Below are 25,531 nucleotides of genomic sequence, written 5' to 3'. Positions count from 1 at the left end.
ACACGAGCATACACATGCGGAACAATGTGCGGCAGTTGGCGGGCTTGGTGGACAAGCTCCCTCCTGAGCAAGCCAAGCCATTTCAGGAGGTGGTCAGGCAGCTGAAGGCGTGCAGAAAATTCCTGGCCAGAGGGGTATATGATACCTTTGATGTTGCGTCCAGGGCCGCTGCTCAAGGTGTGGTGATGCGCAGGCTCTCATGGCTGCGTGCCTCCGACCTGGAGAATAGGATCCAGCAGCGGATTGCGGACTCGCCTTGCCGAGTGGACAATATTTTTGGAGAGAAAGTCGAACAGGTGGTAGAGCAGCTCCACCAGTGGGATACCGCTTTCGACAAGTTCTCCCGCCGGCAGCCTTCAGCTTCTACCTCCACAGGTAGACGTTTTTATGGGGGAAGGAAGACTGTTCCCTACTCTTCTGGTAAGCGTAGGTACAATCCTCCTTCTCGACAGTCTGCGGCCCAGGCTAAGCCCCAGCGCGCTCGCTCTCGTCAGCAGCGTGCGCCTCAGCAAGGCCCCACGGCTCCCCAGCAAAAGCAGGGGGCGAGCTTTTGACTGGCTCCAGCAGAGCATAGCCGACATCAACGTGTCAGTGCCGGGCGGCCTACCGGTTGGAGGGAGGTTGAAAGTTTTTCACCAAAGGTGGCCTCTTATAACCTCCGACCGTTGGGTTCTTCAAATAGTCCGGCAAGGATACACCCTCAATTTGGCCTCCAAACCTCCAAATTGCCCACTGGGAGCTCAATCCTACAGCTTCCAGCACAAGCAGGTACTTGCAGAGGAACTCTCCGCCCTTCTCAGTGCCAATGCGGTCGAGCCATCCGGGCAAGAAGGGCTGGGATTCTATTCCATGTACTTCCTTGTGGAAAAGAAAACAGGGGGGATGCGTCCCATCCTAGACCTAAGGGCCCTGAACAAATATCTGGTCAAGGAAAAGTTCAGGATGCTTTCCCTGGGCACCCTTCTTCCCATGATTCAGGAAAACGACTGGCTATGCTCTCTGGACTTGAAGGACGCCTACACGCACATCCCGATACTGCCAGCTCACAGACAGTATCTGCGATTTCAGCTGGGCACACGTCACTTCCAGTACTGTGTGCTACCCTTTGGGCTCGCCTCTGCGCCCAGAGTGTTCACGAAGTGCTTGGCTGTAGTAGCAGCAGCGCTTCGCAGGCTGGGAGTGCACGTGTTCCCCTATCTCGACGATTGGCTTGGTAATCACACATCCGAGGCAGGAGCTCTGCAGTCCATGCAGATGACTATTCGCCTCCTTGAGCTAATGGGGTTTGTGATAAATTATCCAAAGTCCCATCTTCTCCCAGTGCAGAGACTCGAATTCATAGGAGCTCTGCTGGACTCTCGGACGGCTCATGCCTATCTCCCAGAGGCGAGAGCCAACAACTTGTTGTCCCTCGTCTCACGGGTGCGAGCGTCCCAGCAGATCACAGCTCGGCAGATGTTGAGATTGTTGGGCCACATGGCCTCCACAGTTCATGTGACTCCCATGGCCCGCCTTCACATGCGATCTGCTCAATGGACCCTAGCTTCCAAGTGGTTTCTGGCTGCTGGGGATCTAGAAGACGTGATCCACCTGTCCACGAGTTTTCTCAAATCCCTGTATTGGTGGACGATTTGGTCCAATTTGACTCTGGGACGCCCTTTCCAAATTCCTTAGCCACAAAAAGTGCTGACTACGGATGCGTCTCTCCTGGGGTGGGTGGCTCATGTCGATGGGCTTCACACCCAGGGAAGCTGGTCCCTCCAGGAACGCGATCTGCAGATCTATCTCCTGGAGTTACGAGCGGTCTGGAACGCTCTGAAGGCTTTCAGAGATCGGCTGTCCCACCAAATTATCCAAATTCAGACAGACAACCAGGTTGCCATGTATTACATCAACAAGCAGGGGGGCACCGGATCTCGCCCCCTGTGTCAGGAAGCCGTCAGCATGTGGCTCTGGGCTCGCCGTCACGGCATGGTGCTCCAAGCCACATACCTGGCAGGCGTAAACAACAGTCTGGCCGACAGACTGAGCAGGATTATGCAACCTCACGAGTGGTCACTCAACTCCCAAGTAGTGCGACAGATCTTCCAGGTAGATCTCTTTGCATCTCGAGCCAACCACAAGGTCCCTCAGTTCTGTTCCAGGCTTCAGGCCAACGGCAGACTGGCATCGGATGCCTTCCTCCTGGACTGGGGGGAAGGTCTGCTGTATGCTTATCCTCCCATACCTCTGGTGGGGAAGACTTTGTTGAAATTCAAGCAAGACCGAGGCACCATGATTCTGATTGCTCCGTTTTGGCCGCGTCAGATCTGGTTCCCTCTTCTTCTGGAGTTATCCTCCGAAGAACCGTGGAGATTGGAGTGTTTTCCGACCCTCATCACACAGGACGAAGGGGCGCTTCTGCATCCCAACCTCCGGTCTCTGGCTCTCACGGCCTGGATGTTGAGAGCGTAGACTTTGCCTCTTTGGGTCTGTCAGAGGGTGTCTCCCGCATCTTGCTTGCTTCCAGGAAAGATTCCACTAAGAGGAGTTACTTCTTTCTATGGAGGAGGTTTGTCGTCTGGTGTGACAGCAAGGCCCTAGATTCTCGCTCTTGTCCTACACAGACCCTGCTTGAATACCTTCTGCACGTGTCTGAGTCTAGTCTCAAGACCAACTCTGTAAGGGTTCACCTTAGCGCAATCAGTGCATACCATTACCGTGTAGAAGGTAAGCCAATCTCAGGACAGCCTTTAGTTGTTCGCTTCATGAGAGGTTTGCTTTTGTCAAAGCCCCCCGTCAAACCTCCTACAGTGTCATGGGATTACAATGTCGTTCTCACCCAGCTGATGAAACCTCCTTTTGAGCCACTGAACTCCTGCCATCTGAAGTACTTGACCTGGAAGGTCATTTTCTTGGTGGCAGTTACTTCAGCTCGTAGAGTCAGTGAGCTTCAGGCCCTGGTAGCCCAGGCCCCTTACACCAAATTTCATCATAACAGAGTAGTCCTCCGCACTCACCCTAAGTTCTTGCCAAAGGTTGTGTCGGAGTTCCATCTGAACCAGTCAATTGTCTTGCCAACATTCTTTCCCCGTCCTCATTCCTGCCCTGCTGAACGTCAGCTGCACACATTGGACTGCAAAAGAGCATTGGCCTTCTATCTGGAGCGGACACAGCCCAACAGACAGTCCACCCAATTGTTTGTTTCTTTTGATCCCAACAGGAGGGGAGTGGCTGTGGGGAAACGCACCATATCCAATTGGCTAGCAGATTGCATTTCCTTCACTTACGCCCAGGCTGGGCTGGCTCTTGAGGGTCATGTCGCAGCTCATAATGTTAGAGCCATGGCAGCATCGGTGGCCCACTTGAAGTCAGCCACTATTGAAGAGATTTGCAAAGCTGCGACGTGGTCATCTGTCCACACATTCACATCTCATTACTGCCTGCAGCAGGATACCCGACGCGACAGTCGGTTCGGGCAGTCAGTGCTTCAGAATCTGTTCGGGGTTTAGGATCCAACTCCACCCCCCTAGGCCCATGTTTATTCTGTTCCAGGCTACACTCTCAGTTAGTTGGAAAAATTGTTAGGTCAATCTCAGTTATGTCCTCGCCGTTGCGAGGCCCAATTGACCATGTTTGTTGTTTTGAGTGAGCCTGGGGGCTAGGGATACCCCATCAGTGAGAACAAGCAGCCTGCTTGTCCTCGGAGAAAGCGAATGCTACATACCTGTAGAAGGTATTCTCCGAGGACAGCAGGCTGATTGTTCTCACAAACCCGCCCGCCTCCCCTTTGGAGTTGTGTCTTCCCTTATCTTTGTCTTGCTACATATGGGACTGACGAACACGAGCCGGTTCGGGCGGGAAGACGGCCGTGCATCGGCGCGCGAGGACTAGCAAAGGCCTTTGCTAGTAAAGTGTTCCGATTGGAGGGGCTGCCGTGGACGTCACCCATCAGTGAGAACTATCAGCCTGCTGTCCTCGGAGAATACCTTCTACAGGTATGTAGCATTCGCTTTCTTTGAGCATTGACAAGCTAATTTTCTGGCGGTATAGTTTCTGCACTGTTGGATTACCACGGGAGTTCTGACCATCAGGACCTCAGTGTCCTGAGTTTCAAATATTAGAGCCTGCTCTAGTGATGCAAGAAATGTGCCTTCTAGTGTCAGAAAACCTCCTTTTTCCAAGACTATGACAGAGCTGGGGCAAAGGGAGATAAAATTACTCACTGTGAAGTCACACAGGCAGATGAAGAGTATCAAAACTGGAGCTCACACCTTGGGGTTCCTGACACTTTCAACCTGTTATCTTTGCTGAAAGTTCAGGATCTGTGTACCAGAATCTTAACAGCTTCCATCTGCCCTTTTCTGACATCACACCGCAATCTGTACTGTTGTAGCACTTTGTGAAGTCCCCTAGCAGGTAGAGGCTAAGAACTAGAGAATGACCCAGGGATAAAATTTGTCCCCACCCTGTCCACACATACCCCGTCTCCATCCCCATCCCGTCCCCACAGGTTCTGTCCCCGTCCCCATGGGCTGTGGTCTCATGTGCAGAAGCCTCAAACACTTATGATTTTTATATTTAAATCTTTTTATTAAAGTATGTAGAGGAACAATATGCTGTGCAACTGTTGTGTATAAATTACAAATATTTATTTATTTATTGCATTTGTATCCCACATTTTCCCACCTATTTGCAGGCTCAATGTGGCTTACATAGTTTTGTTAACATTGTCATTACAGGATAACAGATACATTTAGTATTGTGCAGACATTAAGTAAGGGAAGAAAGAAGAAGGAAGGGAGTGATTAGGGTAATTATAGAAGGTGGGCTTTCTTAACTGAGTGGGTTGATGAGGTGGATTAGTGTGGCTATAGGTTCTCATTGTAGGCCTTGTTGAAAAAATATGTCTTCAGAGATTTGCGAAAGATAGTTGTTTCGTCGATTGTTTTCATGTCTGTAGGTAATACATTCCATAACTGCGTGCTCATGTAAGATAAGGTAGTGGCGTGCATCAGCTTGTATTTTAGTCCTTTACAGCTGGGGAAGTGTAGGTTGAGAAATTTGCGGGATGATCTTGTGGCGTTTCTTGGAGGTAGGTCCACGAGGTTTAGCATGTAGATTGGGGCATCTGCGTGAATGATTTTGTGTACAATCGTGCAGATCTTGAACGCAATGCGTTCCTTAAGTGGGAGCCAGTGGAGTTTCTCTCTTAAGGGTTTTGCACTTTCATATTTAGTTTTTCCAAATATGAGTCTGGCGGCAGTAATCTGGGCAGTTTGGAGTTTTTTGATAGTCTGTTCTTTGCAGCCCGCGTATAGTGCGTTGCAGTAGTCCAGATGACTTATTACCATTGACTGTACCAGGGTACGGAAGATGTATCTCGGGAAGAAAGGTTTTACTCTTTTAAGTTTCCACATGGAGTAGAACATCTTTTTCGTTGTGTTTTTCACGTGGGTATCAAGAGTGAGGTTTCAATCAATGGTGACTCCAAGAATTTTCAAAAAGAATAATAACAATGAGCAGCTATAAATACCCCAAGGAATCCTAATCTACCCTGTTAAAATGTCCATGGGTACAAAATTCAACCCGTTCTGTATGACCTAGAGGGAAGAAATATGCCCAATGAATATTTTAATCTGTGGATGAATAAGAAGCCATCAACAATCTCAGGATTCAGTCTAGCTCTCCTGTCTTTCGCAGTCCCTCCTGCAATAGAAGATGTCTTCTTAGGAGATGTGCTGGTAGCAGGATGTACTGGATCCCCCCATGCAAATTTTGCTAGTTTTGGCCGCATGTTTGCTTGTTTTTCCAAAAAATAAAAATATTGTCATCTGCATCAATCAAACATAAATAACAGTCCAGTTCATTAACAGGCTTCAAAGTAGAAAGTGACATGGGGACAAAGTTTGTCCCCGTCCTCACGGGCCCTGTCCCCATCCCCACCCCGTCCCCATGGGATCTGTCCCCGTCTCCATCCCCGCGGTTACTGCAGGTCCCCGTGTCATTCTTTACACAGAACTCTACTAAAATCAGCCCAGGAAAATGCCTGGAGAGAGCAAGAGATACAGATGGGAGGCTGGCAAAATCTACCCTTGGTAAAGTGCAGTCATAACTGTTTAAAGAAAAACTCTTCTATCCTGACTGCATTTCAAGTGCAGGGTCTGAGCTCTGAGAAAAAGACAGTCATTTCATAGGTTGAGAGTACGAATGAGTACAGTATAGAGTGAAGATGAACACTCTCACTTAACTCCATAGGGGACACAATTACATCACTACCCTCTTCAGAGCAGGAGGAATAAAAGCCTGTTAAAAGAAAATACAAATAAACAAGTTTAAAAAAATGTGGGCTGCAGGAATGGAAGGCATTGCCTGCAGCAGTGAATCTCTAAAAGAAAAGCAGAAGCAGACAGAAACATGCTGATGTGGAAATGGCTTCTTTCTCCTTTCTGAGGAGAGGGGAGAACATAAACTTCCCCTCCCCCAACACTTACAGGGTCACTAGAAGTTGTCATCAACCTCATGTTAGTCTGGTTTCACTGTGAACAGCTATCACCTGTCAGGCACTGAGCCAGGGTTAGTGTCACCACCTCACCCATAGCAACCTGAATTGCTACTCTAGGCCTGGTTTTGCCCAACTGAATGCAGGGAGTTGTAGTTAGTTCTGATATTGTGTGCAGTTTCTTTAACATGTCTTGAGTTTTAGGAAAAGTGTGATAAAATTTGCATGACTAATATTCCAAGCAAAGGGGAAAATATATTTTCCAGCATATAACGGGTACCACTAAACTTGGCACTACCTGTCCCTGGTGAGATAGTCAGTAGCGTAGGAAGGGCGGGGCAGGGGGGGCGGTCCGCCCCGGGTGCCAGCACAAGGGGGGGTGCCTCTCCCACTGTTCCCACCCAAAGTCCTCTTCGTTCTGCCACCCCCCCCCCCCCGCACCCGGTCCCTGCCTTTAAAAACAAACCTTCAAAGCGATGGCGAGGTGCAGTGCCTCGCGTCTGGAGGTAAAAGAAGTGGATAGTCTCATTGGGCCTTCCTTCACTCTGTCCCGCCCTCTGACGCAACTTCCTATTTCCACAAGGGCGGGACAGAGTGGGGAAAGAGAAGGCCTGATAAGACGATCGACTTCTTTTACCTGCAGACACGAGGCGCTGTTCCTCGCCACTGCTTTGGAGGTTTCTGTTTAAAGGCAGGCTGCAGGAGGTGGCAGGAAGAGAGGACTTTGTGTGGGAGTAGCGGATTCTGGACGGAGCTGAGGGTAGGCAGGTGGGGACTGGGTCGGGGGGGGACTCAGATGGGAGAAGGGAACTGGGTCTGGGGGACAGATGGGAGAAGGAGCGTGGAGCTGGAAGGAACTGGGGTCTGAAAAGAGGGCAGGAGGGAGAATGGGTTCATGCCTGGGGCAGGGGCAGGTGGGAGAATGGATTTGGGGCTGAAAAAGTGAGCAGGTGAGAGAATGGGGCTGGAGCTGAAAAGGGGGGCCCTAATGCAAGGCATGTGCATGAAGGGGACTGGAACTGGGAGCTGAAAAGGGGCAGGGGTAGAAATCGTGGGGACTGGGGGCTTAAAAAGGGACAGGGAGAAGTGGCTGGGACTGCAGTTCAGGACTGGTGGGAGAAAATGGCTGGGGCTGAAACTGGGGACTGGTGTGGGGACTGGGGGCTGAAATGGGGACAGGGAAAAGTGACTGGGGTTGAAACTGGGGACTGATGGGATAGTGGGCTGGAACTAGGGGGCAGTGAGAGAGAGAGAAGGGATAGATCCTGGATGGATGGTGGAGTGAGAGGGAGGGCAGACCCTGGATGGATGGGAGAGGGAGGGCAAATGGTGGATCGAAGGGGCAGAGAGAAAGGGAAGACAGTGGACAGAAGGGAATGAAAGAGCAGACAGTGGATGGAAAGGGGGGAGAGAGAGAGGGCAGACCCGGTGGGTGGAAGGAGCAGAGATAGAGGGCAGATGCTAGATGAAAGGGAGAGAGAGGGCAAATGTGGACGGGAGAGAGAGCAGACAGTGGATGGAAGGGGCAGGGAGAGAGGGCAGACATTGGGTGGCGGGGACGGGAGGGAAAAGGCAGACACGATGGCAGGGAGAGAGAAAAGGCTGATGCTGGATGGAAGGAAGACAGTGAAAAGAAGATGAGGAAAGCAGAAACCAGAGACAACAAACTGTAAATAAAATATATATTTTTATTTTTTTGCTTTAGGATAAAGTAGTATTGTAGCTGTGTTAATAAATGCTTATATATAGACCATGGAAATAAGGTAATCTTTATTGGACTAATTTTAATATATTTTCACTAACTTTCCTAGAACAAAACCCCCTTCTTCAGGTCAGGATAGGATACTGTAACAGCACTATACTGTATTGATCTGAGAAAGGAGGTTTTGACCTCTGAAAGCTAAATGTATTAGTCCAATAAAATGGTATTATTTTATTTTCTATATTTGTTTTATTTCTATTTGTTAATTTGTAAAGTGATTGGTGTTGGTTAGTTTTTTCAAATTTACATCTGCTGTCTTTATATTTCGCACAGTACTAGGGGACATTTTCTGTTTCTGTGGTGTTGCATTGTATGCTCAGTCTGGCCTCTTGGGGGTTCAGTTTAATTTTTGTCTGAATAGAAAGTTTATGATTACTTATTCTATAGTGGTTTAGGGTTTATCTGTGTTTGTGAAAAAGACACGGCTTTCAGTTGGCATTGACTGTGCAGGATCGACGATCTGTACTAGTCTGTCTGGTTTTGTTTTACAATAGGTGAATTGATGTTCTAGTGCTCACTTTAGTGTTTAAGATGCTTTCCTTTTCCTTATATGACTCGTAGAAATTACTGCTTATGGTATGGTAGAATTGCTCTAGAGATCCTGAGTGTTTTGTATTCTCGGTATGCCTAGTACTGGATTTTGGAGGGGGGTGTTAAAAAATGACCGGCCCCGGGTGTCAACTACCCTAGCTACGCCACTGGAGATAGTTACCCAGTGTGACCCCAGGTTGCCACTTGCCTGTTCTTTACTGTTTTGTGGGGCTGATGTGAACTTACAGTTCACAGAAAATAGGACAGTCCCACGTTCCAAGTGCAAGATGGTGCATTTTGGCCTGCTGCTGCTGTTGCTGTTGGGAGTTATTTTTAAATGAGGCCTGATGGTGGGGGCAAAGATAGTTTTCTACTGCAGCGGAAGGAAGTTCTATGGGGCGGGGGTGAAACTGATGTGGTGGTGGTGGCCTAGGGAAGGGAGGGGGTGGAAGAGTTTGACAGTTGACATACTTCAGCAGAAGAGAGAGAGAAAGATACAGCATTACTGTTACTATCACTGTCTTGTACTTTTAACAAATTTTCTCCTTCTATTGTTACCACTTCATATATTACTTTAGTAGTATATATTCAAACTGGCATGCCAAAAGAGTTTCCTAAATCTACACCAGTGGTTCCCAAATCTGGTCCTGCAGGCACCCCAGCCAGTCAGGTTGACAGGATCCTCACATTGAATATTTATGAGAGAGATTTGCATGCAGCTCCACTGCATGCAAATCTCATGAAAATTCAATGTGGATATCCTGAAAACCTGACTGGCTGGGGGCTCACAAGTTTGGGTACCACTGACTGATCAAAGGGTCTGAATGCCCCACTTTTAGAGTGTTAAAGTAATTCTGCTACTTTATCTTCTCTGGACCTTCCTTGTGCATTTCTCACCTCTCTGTATTTTCGATGAGGGTCTCCAAACCCAAGGATATGATCACATTCAGATGCACACAGCACCACCTCCCCTTCCAACCTCCCCCACCCCCCACCTTAGCCAGGAATAGCTTTCACCCCTGTCTATTCAGCCTCTGCTTGGGTTGCTGTTTCTTCCTGATACTGACTCACTGCTGTGTCATATCAGTGGTTTCAGAATAAAAATAGACGGGGCTGCCATGCGCTTTTTACTCACACTGTATACACCCCCAGCATTACTAACAAGAAGCTACAGTGGATACACAGTAGATATCTGTTCATTATGTCTGATGTCCGCCAAGTAATAGCTGCCCAAGTAATCCTTCCTCCTCCAAACTCACTATGGTGGCTGGTGAACATTTTATTTATTTGTTTTATTTATTTATTAGGATTTATTTACCGCCTTTTTGAAGGAATTCAGAGAAGGCGGTGTACAGTAAGAATAGAGCAAACATGAGCAATAGGCAATTACAGCAGTAAACATATTCAAATAACAATGCAAAATATGGCATAGTATACTACTTACAATGTCAACACAATCCTATATAATAATTCTCACCTCCAACGTTCTGACTTGCCTGGGATCGTGGCTCATTCCGAGTTGCTCTGCTAGGCTCCATACATCAGGCTGACATCACCGTAGCCATTATGATGTCAACTTCAGAACCCGGGGGGAAAAAAACATGCCTCACAGCTGATCCATGTCCAGAGGAGGGTCGCTGGACATGGGTGGCTGGAGGGGGGGGAAGGGGAGAGAGGAGGGTCGCTGGACATGGGTGGCTGGAGGGGGCAGGGGAGAGAGGAGGGTCACTGGACATGGGTGGCTGGAGGGGGGGCAGGGGAGAGAGGAGGGTCACTGGACATGGGTGGCTGCATGGGGGGCAGGGGAGAGAGGAGGGTCGCTGGACATGGGTGGCTGCAGGGGGGGCAGAGGAGAGAGGAGGGTCGCTTGACATGGGTGGCTGCAGGGGGGGCAGGGGGTCGCTGGACATGGGTGGCTGTAGGGGGGGCAGGGGAGAGAGGAGGATCGCTGGACATGGGTGGCAGGAGGGGGGGCAGGGGAGAGAGGAGGTTCACTGGGCATGGGTGGCTGCAGGGGGAGAGGAGGGTCGCTGGACATGGGTGACTGCAGGGGAGCCAAGGAAAACCTTGCTAGCACCCGTTTCATTTGTGTCAGAAACGGGCCTTTTTTACTAGTATGAAATAAAACATTTTAATTGACAGTGAAGGGTATAAGCAATGATGGAACATATAGACAGGTAAGAGAGTAAGAAGAGTTAGAAAGTAAGGTGACTATTAACCGCCTTTATGAAGAGATTCACCCAAGACAGTGTACATCAGGTACAGTTTAACATAAATCTTATAATTTTGTTAACAGCATACCAATAGTAAAATAACCAAGAATAAACATGAATACTACTACTACTACTACTACTACTATTTAGCATTTCTATAGCGCTACAAGGCATACGCAGCGCTGCACAAACATAGAAGAAAGACAGTCCCTGCTCAAAGAGCTTACAATCTAATAGACAAAAAATAAATAAAGTAAGCAAATCAAATCAATTAATGTGAACGGGAAGGAAGAGAGGAGGGTAGGTGGAGGCGAGTGGTTACAAGTGGTTACGAGTCAAAAGCAATGTTAAAGAGGTGGGTTTTCAGTCTAGATTTAAAGGTGGCCAAGGATGGGGCAAGACGTAGGGGCTCAGGAAGTTTATTCCAGGCGTAGGGTGCAGCGAGACAGAAGGCGCGAAGTCTGGAGTTGGCAGTAGTGGAGAAGGGAACAGATAAGTAGGATTTATCCATGGAGCGGAGTGCACGGGAAGGGGTGTAGGGAAGGACGAGTGTGGAGAGATACTGGGGAGCAGCAGAGTGAATACATTTATAGGTTAGTAGAAGAAGTTTGAACAGGATGCGAAAACGGATAGGGAGCCAGTGAAGGGTCTTGAGGAGAGGGGTAGTATGAGTAAAGCGACCCTGGCGGAAGATGAGACGGGCAGCAGAGTTTTGAACCGACTGGAGAGGGGAGAGGTGACTAAGTGGGAGGCCAGCAAGAAGCAGATTGCAGTAGTCTAAACGAGAGGTGACAAGGGTGTGGATGAGGGTTTTGGTAGAGTGCTCGGAAAGAAAGGGGCGGATTTTACGGATGTTGTAAAGAAAGAAACGACAGGTCTTGGCGGTCTGCTGGATATGAGCAGAGAAGGAGAGAGAAGAGTCAAAGATGACCCCAAGGTTTCGAGCTGAGGAGACGGGGAGAATGAGAGAGCCATCAACAGAAATAGAAAACAGGGGGAGCGTGGAGGTGGGTTTGGGGGGGAAAATGAGAAGCTCGGTTTTGGTCATATTTAATTTCAGGTGGCGTTGAGACATCCAGGCAGCAATGTCAGACAAGCACGCTGAAACTTTGGTTTGGATGCAAGGTGAGATATCAGGGGTAGAAAGGTAGATTTGGGAGTCATCAGCATAGAGATGGTAGGAAAAGCCATGGGATGAGATTAATGAACCAAGGGAAGAAGTGTAGATAGAAAAGAGGAGGGGACCAAGAACAGAACCCTGAGGTACGCCGAATACAATAAGAGGGTCTTTTACTTAGGCGCGCTCACATTTTTAGTGTGCGCTAAAATTGTGGACGCGCTAAATGTTAGAGACACCAATGCATTCCTATGGGCGTCTCTAAAGTTTAGCGCACCCACAATTTTAGCGCACGCTAAAAACGTGAGCGCGCCTTAGAAAAAGATGTCCTAAATGAGGTAAATTTGAAAACAGTAAATGGAAACCTAATAATAGAATTACCGTAAAACAGCATAAAGAAATACATTTAACAGCACTGGAATTCAAATACCAGAGATATAATGCAATGTTAGCATAATACTAATGATACATCTAATAAGCATGCATTAGAACATTCAACTAACATAGATATGATGCTAAAGATTTTCTACAATATGGCTTACCATATAGCTGAGGGACCAAGAGAAGATATGCGATGGGAACAAGATGAATGTAACTCTAGTCTCTGCTATCCATATTTTTAATCACTACAGGGATAGTGTTGGGGTGAAAATCTCTCTAACTACATAAGTACATAAGCATAAGCACTGCCATGCTGGGAAAAGACCAAAGGTCCATCAAACCCAGCACTCTGTCTCCGACAGTGGCCAATCCAGGCCCCAAGAACCTGGCAAAAACCCAAAATTTAATAATGATCAATGGACTTTTCCTTCAGGAATCTGTCCAGACCCCCTTTAAACTCAGCAAGTCCAGTTGCCATCACTACCTTCTCCGGCAATGAGTTCCAGAGTCTAACTATGCGCTGAGTAAAGAAAAACTTTCTCCAATTTGTTTTAAACCTACCACATTCTAATTTCATCTTGTGTCCTCTGGTTCTATTATTGTTAGAAAGTGTAAACAAACGCTTCACATCTGTCCGCTCTACCCCACTCATTATTTTGTAGACCTCTATCTTCACAATCCATATAGTGAAGGGGCAGAGCAGCAAAATTGTCTGGATAGTGATGATTTTCAGTAGCTATTAAGATAGCAGCAGCAATGATCACACAGTACGTACCGTATTTTTGCATATATAACCCTCACCTGTGTATATTACCCCGCAGAAAAAAAGCCAATTTTGTAAGTAAAGTTGTATATGCCCTGCGCCTGTTATTGCAATAAAATATAAAATAGTGCATTACTCCTATTGAAAAGTACTGATTGTGTGAATAAATTCGTGTACAACCCACACTTGTGTATACCCCACACCACTTGCAAAAAAAGTGTAAAACCATGTATAACCCATATGTTATATAACGTGAAAATATGGTGTATTCAGCACCTGCGACTGTGCTATAACAGCACAGAATATGTGTATTAAATGGTGGTGTTGACATTTAAATTCATCTGCTCACCACCACTGCTGAAAATTGACCCTTAATTTTTCTGCTTTGGTCTTGTACTCCCTGAGTGCGCTTTATACCTCTTGGTCATCTAACATTCTACTTGATTTCCTAGTAAGCAGTTTGCTTCAAATGTACTTGTGAAAAGTTCTCATTATTAGTGTTTGTTGCTGAGGCGAGTTTTTTTTTTCAAATTTTCTTTTGATTTGCCTTATTCAATTCAATGTAATCAGGTCTTATAAACCGCTAATGTCTCCTATTTAGGGTTCAGTGCAGTTTACATCGTTATTGGAACAACAGTTACAATATTATAAGTAGGACATTGGGTGAATATAATAGATATAAAGCGTTATGAGATGTGACTGTAATCAGTGTTATATTTGATAGTTCTAGAGTTCATTAGGAGATCAACGATCGGTAATTGTCATGTTGCTATGTTATATTTGATAGTTCCAGAGTTGTTAGGGGATCAGAGATCGATGATTGTTATCTAACAGTCTTTGGGAAGAAGAAAGTTTTTAGCTTCTTACGGAAGCTGAGGTAGCTGTTCTCTGATCTAATAGCCAGAGGGAGTGAGCTCCATAATAGTGATCCCTGATACTGAGAAGAGCGAATTATAGGTCTTTTGTGATCGGATTCCCTTGTGAAACAGTGTGGCTAAGATCAATTGTCCTTTCAGTCTGTTGGAGTGAACAGTACAGATAGAAGAGATGTTAATCAGCAGTTCAGAGGTGGCATCTTGAAGAATCTGAAAGACTAGACATGCAACATAAGGACATAAGAGTAGCCATACTGGGTCAGACCAATGGTCCATCTAGCCCAGGTCACAAGTACCTGGCAGAAACCCAATTAGCAACAACATTCAATATTATCAATCCCGAGACAAGCTGTTGCCTCCCCATGTCTGTCTCAATAGCAGACTATGGAATTTTATTCCAGGAATTTGTCCAAACCTTTTTTAAACCCAGATACTCTAACCACTGTTACCACATCCTCTGGCAAAGAGTTCCAGAGCTTAACTATTTATTGAGTGAAAAATATTTCCTCCTATTAGTTTTAAAAGTATTTCTATGTAATTTCCTCGAGTGTCCCCTAGTCTTTGTACTTTTGGAATGAGTAAAAAATTGATTTACCTCGTTCTACATCACTCAGGATTTTGTAGACCTCAATCATATCTCCCCTCATCCGTCTTTTTCCAAGCTGAAGAGCCCTAACCTCTTTAGCCTTTTGTCATACTAGAGGAGTTCCACCTCCTTTATCATTTTGGTCACTCTTCTTTGAACCTTTCCTATTTCTGCTATATCTTTTTTGAGATACGGCAACCAGAACTGAACGCAATACTCAAGGTGCGGTCACACCATGGAGCGATACAAAGGCATTATAGTATTTTTTATCTTATTCACCATCCCTTTCCTAATTCCTAGCATCCTGTTTGCTTTTTTGGCCACTGCCACACACTGAGCAGAAGATTCCAGCGTATTATCTTCAATGACACCTAGATCTTTTTCTTAAGTGCTAACCCCCAAGGTGGTTCCTAGCATCAGGTAACTATGATTCGGATTATTCTTTCCAATGTGCATCACCTTGCATTTGTCTACATTAAATTTCATCTGCCATTTGGACGCCCAGTCTTCCAATTTCCTAAGGTCTTCCTGCAATATTTCACAGTCTGCACGTTTTTTAACAACCTTGAATAGTTTTGTATCATCTGCAAATTTAATCACCTCACTCGTTGTTCCTATTTCCATATCATTTATAAATATGTTAAATAGCACAGGTCCCGATACAGATCGCTGCAGCACTCCATTGTTCACCCTCATTGAGAAAAATGACTATTTAACCCTACCCTCTGTTTTCTGTCCGATAACCAATTCCTAATCCATACCTGAACCTTGCCCTTACCCATGACTCTTTAATTTTCTGAGGATTCTCTCATGAGGAACTTTATCAGAAGCTTTCTGAAAATCTAGATACACTATATCAACTGGCTCACCTGTATCCACATGTTTATTCATGCCTTCAAAGAAATGAAGCAAATTGGTGAGGCAAGACTTCCCTTGGCTGAACCCATGCTGACTCTGTCCCATTAAACCATGTTTGTCTACATGTGCTGTAATTTTATTCTTTATAATAGTTTCCACTATTTTGCCCAGCACCAACATCAGGCTTACCGGTCCGTAATTTCCCAGATCACCCCTAGAACCCTTTTAAAAAATTGGCGTCACATTGGCCACCCTCTAATCTTCAGGTACTACAGACAATTTTAACAACAGGTAATATATTACCAACAGCAGATCAGCAATTTCATGATTGAGTTCTTTGAGTACCCATGGATATATGCCATCCGGTCCAAGTGATTTACTGCTCTTTAATTTGTTATTCTGGCTCCGTACATCTTGCAGTTTCACCGAGATTTCTTTCAGTTCTTCCGCATCATCACCCTTGAAAACCATTTCCGGTACAGGCAGGTCTCTTACATCTTCTTCCATCAGGACAGAAGCAAAGAATTAATTCAGTTTCTCCGCTATGACCTTGGCTTTTCTGAGCGCCCATTTTGCTCCTTCGTGATCTAATAGTCCCACAGATTCCCTTGCAGGCTTTCTGCTTCTGATGTACCTGTAAAAGTTGTTACTGAGAGTTTTAGCCTCTGAGGCAAGTTTCTCTTCATATTCTGTTCTAGCCTTCTTTATTAATGCTTTGCAGCTGACTTGCTAGTTCTTATGTTGCTTCTTGTTTTCTTCATTTGGATCCTTTTTCCATTCTTTGAAGGACAATCTTTTGGCTATAATAGCCTCTTTTACTTCACCTTTTAACCATGCTGGCTTTCAGCTATTGGTAACCAGTGTAGTTTTGTAAGATAAGATGAAACGCTAGTGTATCTATTCAATTTGAAAATTAACCTTGCTGCAGTGTTCTGTGTGATCTGCAGTTTTTTTTTTTAATATATATACTCTTAATGCCAAATAGAAGAACATTACAGTAGTCCAGGTGTAGTAGGATAAGCATTTGTACCAGTAGCACGAAGGCTTTTTGATCAAAGGATGATCTGATTAGATGAAGTTGCCTCATCCAGGGACAGGACAAGTCCTGACCTCTATTAGCAAGGTGCACTACTGTATATTAAATAGCCTTTTGATGTTGTAGGTAGAGTCTAGACCCTTAACACACTCTACCTGATCAGAGAGAATCCAGTTGAGGAGACACTTCTCCAATCTACGCTGTAGGATTTTTGCAAGAATCTTATTATCTGTATTAGTCATGGAAACAAGATAGTTTAGGCTGCACTCTCTGCTCTCCTTCCCCATCTTATAAATGAGAATGATAATTGCACCAGAGAGACCACCGAGATGTAATTAAAAAATAAAAGATCTACCAAAATGGTCCTACTTTGATAATATTTCTTATAAAGCTCAGATGGGCAGCCATCTGGACCTGGGCATTTTTTATTAGAGACAGCCTTCAATACCAACTGTATCTCAGACAATGTAATTGGAGCATAGGGTACCTCTCTCTGTGCATCACTTAAAGTAGGAAAATACAAAAGTGCAAGAAATAAAACAATCCTCTTATGTGACACTGGCTGATCATCTCCATACAGGTGTGCAAAATGTTTTTGAAAGATAAGACAAAAACACAAAACAGGTAGAAATCTCTACATGTAGTCCAAAGTCCAAAGCAAGAGTAGAGGATGCCACAAAACACAACCAGCCAACGGGATAAAGTCAAAGAATCCTTTATTCAAAGCACCAGTATCTGGAACCAAAAAGGTCCATGATTCGGTGAACCAACTGCTTCAGGGGTCTCAATACAACTTTCCAAGCAAAAGTAAAAAACAGGGAAACCTGGTGCAAAACACTAGCTCAGCCAAGTTAATCTGTCTGTAGTGTCGGACGGACGCAGAAGCGCCTGACAAACAAACAGCAATCCAATATTGCTTTGAATAAAGAACTCTTTGACTTCATCCCATTGGCTGGTTTTGTTTTGTGGCATCCTCTACTCTTGCTTTGGACTTTGAAAGATAAGTACATAAGTATAAGCATCACCTTACTGGGATGGACCACAGGTCCATCAAGCTCAGCATTCTATTTCCAACAGTGGCCAATCCAGCTCACAAGTACTTGGAGATCTCAAAAGAGTAAAGCAAATAAGCAGTGGATTTTCCCAAATTCACCTTAATTATGGTTTATGAACTTTTCTTTTAGGAACGTATCCAAACCTTATTTAGACCTCAATTAGATCTCCCCTCAGCCATCTTTGTAGCCTTTCCTCATATGAGAGTCATTCCATCTCCTTAAATCATGTTGATCGCCATTGTCTGTACCTTTTCCAGTTCCACTCTATCTTTTTTGAGACGCAGCGACCAGATTTTAAAACAATACTCAAGATGTGGTCTCACCATGGAGCAATACAGAAGCCTTATGATATTCTTTGATTTCTATATTTGTTTCCTAATTCCTAAAATCTGTTTGCTTTTTTGGCCTTCGCTATACACTGAGCAGAAGATTTTAACATATTATCAATGATGACCCCTAAATCCTTTTCCTCGGTGGTGATTCCTAACCTAGCATCATGTAGCTATTATTTGGGTTATTCTTCTCAATGTGAATCACTTTGCACTTGTCTACATTAAATTTCATTTACCATATGAATGTCCAGTCTTCCAGCCTCCCAAGATCCTCCAGCAAATTTACATAGTCCACCTGCAATATCACTACTTTTAGTTTTGTGTTATCTGCGAAACTGATCACCTCACTCATCATTCTGCTTTCTAGATCATTTATAAATATTTATTTATTTAGAAAAATTTATATTCTGCCTACAACTAAGTGGATTACAAAAAACATCCATAATCAGGGCTGCTGAGGGGAGGAGTGGAGAGGCAAAATTCCCCGGGCTCAGGCTTGCAAGGGGGGCCTGGTACTGGGATGTCTCTCTCTCTCTCCTGCTCCTGACGGGACCCGGGTGATCATGTCCTGACAGGAACAGGAGAGAGAAAACTCAGGCACCAGGCCCCCCATAGAGGCTAGGGAGGAGCAGACACAGGACCTCAGGCCAGGGCCTCTGGTTTGGCTGTTGGGGGTCCCCCCATGCCCTACCAGCAGGCGAGGTCTTCCTCCAGTGCTGCTCTTCACTCAGTCTGCCAAATTGTCTGCCAAGCGGCTGCTTTCCCCCTCAGGCCACGCATGCTCAGTTTTGAAACCGAGCATGCGCAACGTGAGAGAAAAAGCAGCCACAGGGACAGGCCATGCGGCAGAGTGAAGAGCAGCACTGGAGGAAGACCTCTTCTGCTGGCGGGGTCTCGGAATCCCCATCAGCCAAGGTATTTGCAGTTGCAGGAGGGGGGGGGCGGCAATCCTTGGAGGGCAGCAGTGATCTTGGGGGGGCGGTGGTGGCAATCCTTGGTGGGGGGCAGCAGCAGCCCTGCTCCAGGCCCAGCTCAGTCTCTCGATGGCCCTGTCCATAATACAAATCAAACAAACAAACAAATCTCAAGTTACAAAACCAAACAAATAAAACTGAAATACAATATTCAAAATGGGCTTATCAGCCCCATGCCTGCACACACAAATGTGTCTTCTGCAATTTATGGAAAAATGTCAAACTGCTACATGGCCTTAAAACCCCGGGTAAGGCATTCCAACTCTGTGGGCCAGCAAGTGAAAAAACTGCATTCCAAGTACGAGCATGTTTCACAGAATGCAAATCTCCAGTTACCAATAACATTGCATGATCCGATCTCAAAGCCCTTTGAGGCCGATACACAACAATGGACTGTTTTAGATACCAAGGAATAAAATTCGCACATAATACCTGATGGATCAAATATGCAACCTTATATATTACTCTAAATTGAATAGGTAACCGATTGCAATGAACGGGGTCCCCACTCCCTACAGATCCTTGTGGCACAGCACTATTCACCTTCCTCCATTGAAAGAATTGCCCATTTAAACCTACTCTCTGTTTTCTATTTTTAACCAGCTCCAAATCCACAACAGAAGATTGTTTCCTTTCCCATGGTTTTTAAATTTTTCTTAGGAGTTTCTCATGAGGGATTTTGTCAAAAGCTTTCTGAAAATCTAGATATACTACATCAATCAGCTGTCCTTTATCTACATGTTTGTTTACACTTTAAAAAAAATGTAGCAAATTAGTGAAGCAAGATTTTCCTTGGCTGAATTCATATTGACTACTCCTAGTGGTTAGTGCAGTGGACTTTGATCCTGGGGAACTGAGTTCGATTCCCACTGCAGCTCCTTGTGACCCTGAGCAAGTCACTTAACCCTCCATTGCCCCTGGTACAAAATAAGTACCTGAATAGATGTAAACTGCTTTGAATGTAGTTGCAAAAACCTCAGAAAGGCAGTATATCAAGTCCCATTTCCCTTTCCCTTATTAAGGGGTCTTTTTACCAAGCTGCAGGAAAAAGGGCCGTGTGCTAGCTGCAGGGGCTGTTTTTCCTGCATACCAGGGCCCTTTTTACCGCAGCAGGTAAAAAAGCCCCCAGACACCCATGGCAATGCGGTAAGAGAACTCTTACCGCATGGCCATGAGGTGGGGAGCCCTTACCACCACCCATTAAGGTGGCGATAAGGGCGTCCGTGCTAACCCAGCGGTAATCGGTTAATGCACCAGGCCCCCCATAGAGGCTAGGGAGGAGCAGACACAGGACCTCAGGCCAGGGCCTCTGGTTTGGCTGTTGGGGGTCCCCCCATGCCCTACCAGCAGGCGAGGTCTTCCTCCAGTGCTGCTCTTCACTCAGTCTGCCAAATTGCCTGCCAAGCGGCTGCTTTCCCCCTCAGGCCACGCATGCTCAGTTTTGAAACCGAGCATGCGCAACGTGAGAGAAAAAGCAGCCACAGGGACAGGCCATGCGGCAGAGTGAAGAGCAGCACTGGAGGAAGACCTCTTCTGCTGGCGGGGTCTCGGAATCCCCATCAGCCAAGGTATTTGCAGTTGCAGGGGGGGGGGGCGGCAATCCTTGGAGGGCAGCGGTGATCTTGAGGGGGCGGTGGTGGCAATCCTTGGTGGGGGGCAGCAGCAGCCCTGCTCCAGGCCCAGCTCAGTCTCTCGATGGCCCTGTCCATAATACAAATCAAACAAACAAACAAATCTCAAGTTACAAAACCAAACAAATAAAACTGAAATACAATATTCAAAATGGGCTTATCAGCCCCATGCCTGCACACACAAATGTGTCTTCTGCAATTTATGGAAAAATGTCAAACTGCTACATGGCCTTAAAACCCCGGGTAAGGCATTCCAACTCTGTGGGCCAGCAAGTGAAAAAACTGCATTCCAAGTACGAGCATGTTTCACAGAATGCAAATCTCCAGTTACCAATAACATTGCATGATCCGATCTCAAAGCCCTTTGAGGCCGATACACAACAATGGACTGTTTTAGATACCAAGGAATAAAATTCGCACATAATACCTGATGGATCAAATATGCAACCTTATATATTACTCTAAATTGAATAGGTAACCGATTGCAATGAACGGGGTCCCCACTCCCTACAGATCCTTGTGGCACAGCACTATTCACCTTCCTCCATTGAAAGAATTGCCCATTTAAACCTACTCTCTGTTTTCTATTTTTAACCAGCTCCAAATCCACAACAGAAGATTGTTTCCTATCCCATGGTTTTTAAATTTTTCTTAGGAGTTTCTCATGAGGGACTTTGTCAAAAGCTTTCTGAAAATCTAGATATACAGTGGTGGAAATAAGTATTTGATCCCTTGCTGATTTTGTAAGTTTGCCCACTGACAAAGACATGAGCAGCCCATAATTGAAGGGTAGGTTATTGGTAACAGTGAGAGATAGCACATCACAAATTAAATCCGGAAAATCACATTGTGGAAAGTATATGAATTTATTTGCATTCTGCAGAGGGAAATAAGTATTTAATCCCTCTGGCAAACAAGACCTAATACTTGGTGGCAAAACCCTTGTTGGCAAGCACAGCGGTCAGACGTCTTCTGTAGTTGATAATGAGGTTTGCACACATGTCAGGAGGAATTTTGGTCCACTCCTCTTTGCAGATCATCTCTAAATCATTAAGAGTTCTGGGCTGTCGCTTGGCAACTCGCAGCTTCAGCTCCCTCCATAAGTTTTCAATGGGATTAAGGTCTGGTGACTGGCTAGGCCACTCCATGACCCTAATGTGCTTCTTCCTGAGCCACTCCTTTGTTGCCTTGGCTGTATGTTTTGGGTCATTGTCGTGCTGGAAGACCCAGCCACGACCCATTTTTAAGGCCCTGGCGGAGGGAAGGAGGTTGTCACTCAGAATTGTACGGTACATGGCCCCATCCATTCTCCCATTGATGCGGTGAAGTAGTCCTGTGCCCTTAGCAGAGAAACACCCCCAAAACATAACATTTCCACCTCCATGCTTGACAGTGGGGACGGTGTTCTTTGGGTCATAGGCAGCATTTCTCTTCCTCCAAACACGGCGAGTTGAGTTCATGCCAAAGAGCTCAATTTTTGTCTCATCTGACCACAGCACCTTCTCCCAATCACTCTCGGCATCATCCAGGTGTTCACTGGCAAACTTCAGACGGGCCGTCACATGTGCCTTCCGGAGCAGGGGGACCTTGCGGGCACTGCAGGATTGCAATCCGTTATGTCGTAATGTGTTACCAATGGTTTTCGTGGTGACAGTGGTCCCAGCTGCCTTGAGATCATTGACAAGTTCCCCCCTTGTAGTTGTAGGCTGATTTCTAACCTTCCTCATGATCAAGGATACCCCACGAGGTGAGATTTTGCGTGGAGCCCCAGATCTTTGTCGATTGACAGTCATTTTGTACTTCTTCCATTTTCTTACTATGGCACCAACAGTTGTCTCCTTCTCGCCCAGCGTCTTACTGATGGTTTTGTAGCCCATTCCAGCCTTGTGCAGGTGTATGATCTTGTCCCTGACATCCTTAGACAGCTCCTTGCTCTTGGCCATTTTGTAGAGGTTAGAGTCTGACTGATTCACTGAGTCTGTGGACAGGTGTCTTTCATACAGGTGACCATTGCCGACAGCTGTCTGTCATGCAGGTAACGAGTTGATTTGGAGCATCTACCTGGTCTGTAGGGGCCAGATCTCTTACTGGTTGGTGGGGGATCAAATACTTATTTCCCTCTGCAGAATGCAAATAAATTCATATACTTTCCACAATGTGATTTTCCGGATTTAATTTGTGATGTGCTATCTCTCACTGTTACCAATAACCTACCCTTCAATTATGGGCTGCTCATGTCTTTGTCAGTGGGCAAACTTACAAAATCAGCAAGGGATCAAATACTTATTTCCACCACTGTACTACATCAATCAGCTGTCCTTTATCTACATGTTTGTTTACACTTTAAAAAAAATGTAGCAAATTAGTGAAGCAAGATTTTCCTTGGCTGAATTCATATTGACTACTCCTAGTGGTTAGTGCAGTGGACTTTGATCCTGGGGAACTGAGTTCGATTCCCACTGCAGCTCCTTGTGACCCTGAGCAAGTCACTTAACCCTCCATTGCCCCTGGTACAAAATAAGTACCTGAATAGATGTAAACTGCTTTGAATGTAGTTGCAAAAACCTCAGAAAGGCAGTATATCAAGTCCCATTTCCCTTTCCCTTATTAAGGGGTCTTTTTACCAAGCTGCAGGAAAAAGGGCCGTGTGCTAGCTGCAGGGGCTGTTTTTCCTGCATACCAGGGCCCTTTTTACCGCAGCAGGTAAAAAAGCCCCCAGACACCCATGGCGATGCGGTAAGAGAACTCTTACCGCATGGCCATGAGGTGGGGAGCCCTTACCACCACCCATTAAGGTGGCGATAAGGGCGTCCGTGCTAACCCAGCGGTAATCGGTTAATGCACAGCGATGCCCGATTACCACCTGGTTATCACCATGTAAACTATTTTGAGGGGTTTTCTTTTCCCCTTGGAAATGGCGCACGCTCAGGGCAGGCAGGGCCGGTAAAACCCGGTAAGCAGGGTAAGCATCCATCCCTGCGCCAGTTACCAGCGTGGCGGGAAGCAGCGTTCAGCAGTGTTGCCTGCATGCCTGCCTGCCTTTTAAAATAATTCGTCTCCCCAGGCTCCGCTGCATTTATTTCTTCGCCCGTCGCAAAGCGCTACCGTTCGCACAGGCAGCTCCGCTCCCCTTTGCCGCGTCCATCCGGCCCTCTCTGATCCACTTCCTGTAGTGGATACCTAGGGCCAGATGGACGCGGCAAAGGGGAGCGGAGCCGCCTGTGTGAACGGCAGCGCTTTGCGACGGGCAAAGAAGTAAATGCAGCGGAGCCTAGGGAGACAAATTATTTTAAAAGGCAGGCAGGCAACGCTGCTGAACTCTGCTTCCCGGACCCGGCGGAGCCGCGGGAGAAAAGGCAGCGACAGCAGCAGGATGTTGGATGGGTGGGCCTGGAGGGAAAGTGGCCGTCCAGGCCCACCCGTGGCTACGCCCCTGCCTCTTCCTGCAAAAGAGAAAGGACTGTACTGATCTCTATTCATGTCTTTAGCCTACATGCTTTACTTTTCTGGCAAAAGAAAATTACGTGTGTAAATTGAAAAGGATAGATATAGAAATCGGTAGTCACATAAGGTGTTCTCCACTTACTCAAAAAAGCATTTAAGAACTGTGCATTACATCAGACGTTTGGTCTCATGTTGATTGTTTGAAGTTAGGAGGGAATAGGCTTAGGAAGAATCTAAGAAAGTATTATTTCACGGAAAGGGTGGTGGAAGCGTGGAATGGCCTCCCGGTGGAGGTCATGGAGTCGAGGACTTTGTCAGAGTTTAAGAAAGCACAGGATAAGCATGTGGAATCCCTTAGAAAGAGGAGGGGTTGGGGTTACAGAGGATGGGCAGACTGGATGGGAGAGTGGTTAGTGCAGTGGACATTGATCCTGGGGAACTGAGTTCAATTCCCACTGCAGCTCCTTGTGACTCTGGGCAAATCACTTAACCCTCCATTGCCCCTAGTACAAAATAAGTACCTGAATATATGTAAACCACTTTGAATGTAGTTGCAAAAACCTCAGAAAGGCAGTATATCAAGTCCCATTTCCCTTTATCTGCAGTCATGATGCTATGTTTCTAAGTAATGTTTCCTTTCTCTTGCTCATACTTTTTTCAGTAGACATGGGGTTGCTTTTCTCCACTTATCCCTTTTCTTCCCACAGAGCTCTCCCAGAACTGGTCAGACCATGCCCTATGGTGGGAACAGAAGAAAATGTGGCTATTGAAGTCAAATTGGACCCTGGACAAGTATGGGATCTTAGCAGATGCCAAGCTGCTCTACACCCCACAACACAAACCAGTACGCCTGCTTTTGCCCAATATGCGGAGAGTCCTGCTGAAAGTCAGTTTCTCCAGCCCTGTCTTCCGTGCTGTCATCGAGATCTGTAGGATTCTGAGTGAGTACACATGTTTTAAATCCTCACAGGCCTCAGGAATATTTACTCTTGAGGGAATTCTATGCAAACAAATTCAAAGCTCTGCAAAAAGTTTGAAAATTCAGCACACAGTTTTTTCAAATTTGGCAAAATTCTGCACTCTTTATATGTGAATTTTCGCACAGAATTCCCCCATCATAAGGCCTGACATCCTCCCTGCCCTCAACTTTAACTCTCTTGCTCAACTTCAGTTCTTTCTGCCCATCTCTCAGCCTTCCCTGCCCCTCCCCAGTTCTCTTTCCCTCTCTCCCAACAAGACACTTAATCCTGTGTCTCCCCAAGATTCCCCCATGCTCAAGGTATGGTCACACCATGGAGTGACAGAGATGCATTATAATATTCTTTGTCTTATTTTCTATCCCTGTCCTAATAATTCCTAGCATTCTGTTTGCTTTTTTGGCTGCCACCACACACTGGGCAGAAGATTTCATCTGACACCTAGATTGTTTTCTTGGGTGCTGAATCTTAGAATTAAGTAAGTATGATTTGAATTATTCTTCCCAATGTGCATC

General features: G+C 46.0%; 1 protein-coding gene across 1 annotated transcript in view; it reads left to right on the top strand.

Moving 5' to 3' along the window:
• The window catches only part of FERMT3 (fermitin family member 3), a 124,541-nt gene that overhangs the window by 43,645 nt on the left and 55,365 nt on the right, over positions 1-25,531 (top strand). The window contains exon 3 of the mRNA XM_030219129.1: positions 24,747-24,980. Coding sequence (XP_030074989.1) covers positions 24,747-24,980 — 234 coding nt within the window. The remainder of the gene's footprint in view (positions 1-24,746; positions 24,981-25,531) is intronic.

The sequence above is a fragment of the Microcaecilia unicolor genome, chromosome 11 (assembly GCF_901765095.1).
Source record: "Microcaecilia unicolor chromosome 11, aMicUni1.1, whole genome shotgun sequence".
NCBI lineage: Eukaryota > Metazoa > Chordata > Amphibia > Gymnophiona > Siphonopidae > Microcaecilia > Microcaecilia unicolor.
The sequence above is the reverse complement of the archived record's forward strand: the minus strand, read 5'-3'. Positions and strand labels throughout refer to the sequence as shown.